The 6,000-nt window shown below is 40.8% G+C and overlaps 1 protein-coding gene across 1 annotated transcript in view; it reads right to left on the reverse strand.

Moving 5' to 3' along the window:
* Positions 1 to 4,331, reverse strand: part of LYRM7 (LYR motif containing 7) — a 29,934-nt gene extending 25,603 nt beyond the window's left edge. Inside the window, exon 1 of the mRNA XM_053907513.1 lies at positions 4,160 to 4,331. Coding sequence (XP_053763488.1) covers positions 4,160 to 4,177 — 18 coding nt within the window. The 5' untranslated portion in view covers positions 4,178 to 4,331. The remainder of the gene's footprint in view (positions 1 to 4,159) is intronic.
* Between the last annotated feature and the right edge of the window lie 1,669 nt (positions 4,332 to 6,000).

Here is a 6,000-nt window from a genome sequence, read left to right on the forward strand (position 1 = left end):
TCAACAGCATAAAAAAAAGAATTATTCACCATGATCCAGTGGGATTCATTCCTGGGCTGCAGGGCTGGTTCAATATTTGCAAATCAATCAATGTGATACATCACATTAATAAAAGAAAAGAACCATATGATCCTGTCAATTGATGGAGAAAAAGCATTTGACAAAATTCAGCATCCTTTCTGAATAAAAACCCTCAAGAAAGTCAGAATAGAAGGAACATATTTAAACATCATAAAAGCCATTTATGAAAAGCCTACAGCTAATATCCTCCTCAGTGGGGAAAAACAGAGCTCTCCCCCTGAGATCAGGAAGAGGACAGGGATGTCCACTCTCACCGCTGTTGTTTAACATAGTGTTGAAGTGCTAGCATCAGCAATCAGACAACAAAAGGAAATCAAAGGCATCAAAATTGGCAAAGATGAAGTCAAGTTTTCACTTTTTGCAGATGACATGATAGTATACATAGAAAACCCAAAAGACTCCACCAAAAGTCTGCTAGAACTGATAATGAATTCAGCAACATCACAGGATACAAAATTAATGTACAGAAATCAGTTGCATTTTTATACACTAATAATGAAGCAACAGAAAGACAAATAAAGAAACTGATCCCATTCACAATTGCACCAAGAAGCATAAAATACCTAGGGATAAATCTAACCAAAGATGTAAAAGACCTGTATGCTGAAAACTATAGAAAGCTGATGAAGGAAACTGAAGAAGATATAAAGAAATGGAAAAACATACCGTGTTCATGGATTGGAAGAATAAATATTGTTAAAATGTCAATACCACCCAAAGCAATCTACACATTCAATGCAATCCCAATCAAAATTGCACCAGCATTCTTCTCGAAGCTAGAACAAGCAATCCTAAAATTTGTATGGAACCACAAAAGGCCTCGAATAGCCAAAGTAAATACTGAAGAAGAAGACCAAAGCAGGAGGCATCACAATCCCAGACTTTAGCCTCTACTACAAAGCTGTCATCATCAAGACAGCATGGTATTGGCACAAAAACAGACACATAGACCAATGGAATAGAATACAGACCCCATAACTGGACCCGCAAATGTATGGCCAACTAATCTCTGACAAAGCAGGAAAGAACATCCAATGGAAAAAAGACAGTCTCTTTAACAAATGGTGCTGGGAGAACTGGACAGCAACATGCAGAAGAATGAAACTAGACCACTTTCTTACACCATTCACAAAAATAAACTCAAAATGGATGAAGGACCTGAATGTGAGACAGGAAACCATCAAAACTCTAGAGGAGAAAGCAGGAGAAAACCTCCTTGACCTCAGCCACAGCAATTTCTTACTCGACACATCTCCAAAGGCAAGGGAATTAAAAGCAAAAATGAACTATTGGGACCTCACGAAGATAAAAAGCTTCTGCACTGCAGAGGAAACCATCAACAAAACTAAAAAGCAACCGACAGAATGGGAAAAGATATTTGCAAATGACATATCGGACAAAGGGCTAGTTTCCAAAATCTATTAAGAACTCACCAAACTCCACACCTGAAAAACAAATAATCCAGTGAAGAAACGGGTAGAAGACATGAATAGACACTTCTCTAAGGAAGACATCTAGATGTCCAACAGGCACATGAAAAGATGCTCAACGTCACTCATCAGGGAAATACAAATCAAAACCACACTGAGATATCACATCATGCCAGTCAGAGTGGCTAAAATGAACAAATCAGGAGACTATAGATGCTGGAGAGGATGTGGAGAAACGGGAACCCTCTTGCCCTGTTGGTGGGAATGCAAACTGGTGCAAGACTCTGGAAAACAGTGTGGAGGTTCTTCAAAAAATTAAGAATAGATCTACCTTATGACCCAGCAATAGCACTGCTAGGAATGTACCCAAGGGATACAGGAGTACTGATGCATAGAGGCACTTGTACCCCAATGTTTATAGCAGCACTTTCAACAATAGCCAAATTATGGAAAGAGCCTAAATGTCCATCAACTGATGAATGGATAAAGAAATTGTGGTTTATAAACACAATGGAATACTACCTGGCAATAACAAAGAATGAAATATGGCCCTTTGTAGCAACAAGGATGGAACTGGAGAGTGTTATGCTAAGTGAAATCAGTCATACAGAGACAGATACCATATATTTTCACTCTTATGTGGATCCTAAAAACTGAGAATAAACAGAGGGTTGATGGGGGGTGGGAAGGAAGGATAAGTGGGTGATAGGCATTGAGGAGGGCACCCGTTGGGATGAACACTGGGTGTTGTATGGAATCCAATTTGACAATAAATTTCATATTAAAAAATTTTTTTATTAAAAGGAAGAAAACTAAGTTACAGATTATGTTCTCTTCCTCATTTGCTTATATTAGATAATTTAGGTAGCACACATGGAAAGTGGATTTTTTTTACAGGCAGATCAGTTGGAATAGGACATTGACATTTTAAGCTTGGACAAGTTAGTCAGCCTTTGTCTCAATTTTCTTATAATGGATTAATATTAAGAGTATATAGGAAATTTTCAGAACCAGGTTTCCCTTAAAATTTTTTTAATGTTTGTTTTTGAGAGACAAAGACAGAGGATCCAGAGTGGGCTCGGTGCTGACAGCAGACAGCCCCATGCAGGGCTTGAACTCCCGAACGAAGAAATAATGACCTGAGCCAAAGTCAAATGCCTAACCGAATGAGCCGCCCAGGCACCCCTGGGTTTCTCTTTAGATCATTACTTACCTGTCCTTTATACGTCTGGGTTATATGTTCCTAAGGGACAGCCACAGCACTGGGTACCTCCAACACTGTATATTAATCAAATGCTTACTTGCTGTGGTCCCATACTTCCTCAAAAACTTCTTGGTCACTTTTGTATTCTTCACACTTACCATAAGTACCTTCTATACATGGTAGATCTTCCCAAAAGTGTTTTTGGAATGAATCCTATTTAACTTATTTTGTATTAAAGTTTTTCAAGCAACTTCCCACTTCAATAACTTTCCATATAGTACTTCCTCTTTCTGGAATATTCTTTTCTCTTTTCACCTATCAATTTTTTTTTCCCTCCTAGCAAATTTCTAATCAAACTTCAGGACCCAACTTATACTTCTATGAGATGTATTTTTTTGCGTCCCTCTAGAGGTTAAATGCCAGTAATCTCACAAAATACACTGTATTTTCCATTCGAAATCTTCCTATCTGCTAGATTTCTCTACGAAGCAAAGATAGTCTGTTTATTTTACATCCACTATGCCTAGACACTGTACAGGGCTAAATGCTGGCTTGAAGGTATTACTGATAGCTATAATGGATACGCAATAAATCATTTGAATAATTCTTTAAAATTGTTTCTATTGGTGCTGTGACATATACTAAAATGTAGTAGGAACACGAAATTCACTAAAACACGAGGCACCGCTTGTTTGTTCCTTATTGTTGACGCTGACCAACCATTAGCAGTGCTTTTCCTCACTACACCTTTCCAGGCTTATACTGCAGCAACAGTGCAGGCCCCAACAGGTCACGCTCTAATTTAAGGTTAGGAATGGCTAGTCTTGAGAAGTGTGCCCCAGCCAGGAACCTTTATCATTTTAATGAGAAAAGAATCTGAGACCAGGTCTTCAGCGAAGTGCCAGGTGGGCCCATCACTTCCCAAGCTCATTCAGAGCACTCAGGTCTCACAGGACTCTGCTGTCTCCTCAGGTGTTAATTTTTGACAAGTGATTCTGAGGGTCCTCGGTTTCTTTGGTTCCCAGACTTCAGTGTACTTTCCGGTTATCTGACTGAACTTTTCATCTCATCGGATAGTTGTGGCGCAGGAGTGCATTTGGCGTTTCGTCCACCTTTCAAGGATGTAAAAGTGGTCCCTCAGACAAACGTTCAGTGTGGGGATGAAACAGGGGCAGAACTCAAGTGCAGCCTTGCATGGCTTAGAAACACATACTTTGGCACCCCAGAAAAAGAGGGAGGAAGCACTGGTGTTGCCCTCCCTCCGCACCAGCACAAAACCTCGACGGCCCTGCGGAGTTGGTCACCGGGCTCCACAGCGGCAACGTTCACATCCTCCGTGAAGGATCCTAAACCCATATCTACTGAAGTTACAGACAAGCTTCGCAAGGCCGCCGCTTTCCCTCCCCGTCGCTATCGTACCCATGCCCTCCCCGGACCCTGTCACCTTGGCCGCCTGACCCATGGCTCTTCGCGCCGCGGCGGCTACTTCTTCAGTGGTCGAGTCGCCCCGCCTCTCGACAACCAATCACTGCCTGGCGTGGACTATCCAACTACCTGAAGTCACGTTCCTATCGTGCCGCAACCAATCACTGCGCAGAATCCCCTTAGTAACCCGCCCCCACAGAGGACCCTGGAAGACAGTTTGCTAAACTCCCGCAGTCTGGTAAAACCGCGAGAAAGTGCCGAGCTCAATTACTGGAGAAAGGAGAACGGAAATTACCTGGACGCCATGTTAGTTAGGGGCAGAGTCACTTCCGGTCTCGCAGAGAGTCGGTTACGTTTAGTGGATGGTTTCTGGACCGATACGTTACGTTATACCTGTTGTTTGGGGGTTGGAGTTATCTATTAAAGAACACTTATGTTAACGTTTCCTAGTTGCGAAAGTGTGCGTAAATAAGGGCCAAACCCTACTACAGCGGCTGTTGATTGCAATGCTGATGCCCCAAAGCGCTTGTCTAAATTAATTCCCCATAAAGGTGAGATAGAGTTACTTAATCAAGACCATACGGCTAGTAAATAGAGGTCTGGATACCAAACCCTATGTTGCACCTGAAAATCCAGTCTTACCCTCGACACATTCTGCTTGGCTTACTCTACTCCTTGGTTTTGCTGGTTAAGAGGTCGGAAATGTTATTTAAGTACATTTTAACTTAGGACCTTGCAAGCTTCAAGAAAAATCTAAACCTTTCCCCCACTGCATAATCGCTGTTTCCCTTCCCTACCTCACAGCCTTTCAGGTTAACGTTTAGTTAAAACCGACTTTTTATTAGGAATAAAAGATTTGAAGCAGTGGATCTTAAAGACCTTTTTCCTTCTCTGTGATATACGTCATTTTAAAGAATACTGCAAGTCATCATGAGACTAGCAAGATAATAGTTGATTTTTTAAAATTATAATTCCTTAGATCTGCAGATGAGTGTTTAACATAACCAAGCAATTAAACCAAATATACTGGAAACAGGAAAAATATCCAGGAAACAATAGATGATCTAATGACACTACATGATTCTGCCTTCTGATTTGTAAAGAATGATTGAAACATGATTTTCTTTATTTCCAGTTTAGAATCATAGCACAGTTTCCTGAAAATTCGTAATTTATTGTTATAATTTCTGGCTAACTAGGGTCCTGTATTCAGTTAAGCAAATCCCCTCACCTGCCAATACTTGAAAATACAGTTCCCATAGTGCCCTAATCGGTTCAGTACTGAAGCTTCTCTTAGATAAATCTGTATGGTTTGTTCAGCTGTTCCATAAATGAGGTGACTATATTGGTTATTCTAGGAGTATGAGTTTGGTAACATCTCAAAGTATGGGACCCAGAACTGAACAAGAAATTCCAACTTGTTCCTCACATAAGTTCATGCAGTTATACAGTAGGCAGAATGAAGGACTCCAAAAGGTATACTGTTTAAATCCTAGGAACTTTTGAAGATGTTACCTTATATGACAAAAGGTACTTTACAGATGTGATTAAATTAAGGCTTTTGAAATGAGAAAATTATCCTGGATTGTCTGGTGGGCCCAATGTAATCACAAGGATCCTTAGAAGTGGAAAAAGGAAGGAGAGACAGGGAGAGGTTTGAAGATACTCTGCTGTTGGCTCTGAAGATAGAGGAAAAGGCCTCAAGCCAAGAAATGCCAGTACCCTCTAGAAGGTAAGGAAAGGGAACTGTTCTTCTCTAGAGACTCTAGAAGGAATGCAGCCCTGCTAACACCATGATTTTAGCCCAGTGAAACTCAGATTTGTGACTTCTGGAATGCTACCTGTTTGTGGTCCCTTCCA

This window comes from Panthera pardus, unplaced genomic scaffold (assembly GCF_024362965.1).
Source record: "Panthera pardus isolate Hobbes unplaced genomic scaffold, ASM2436296v1 HiC_scaffold_2, whole genome shotgun sequence".
NCBI lineage: Eukaryota > Metazoa > Chordata > Mammalia > Carnivora > Felidae > Panthera > Panthera pardus.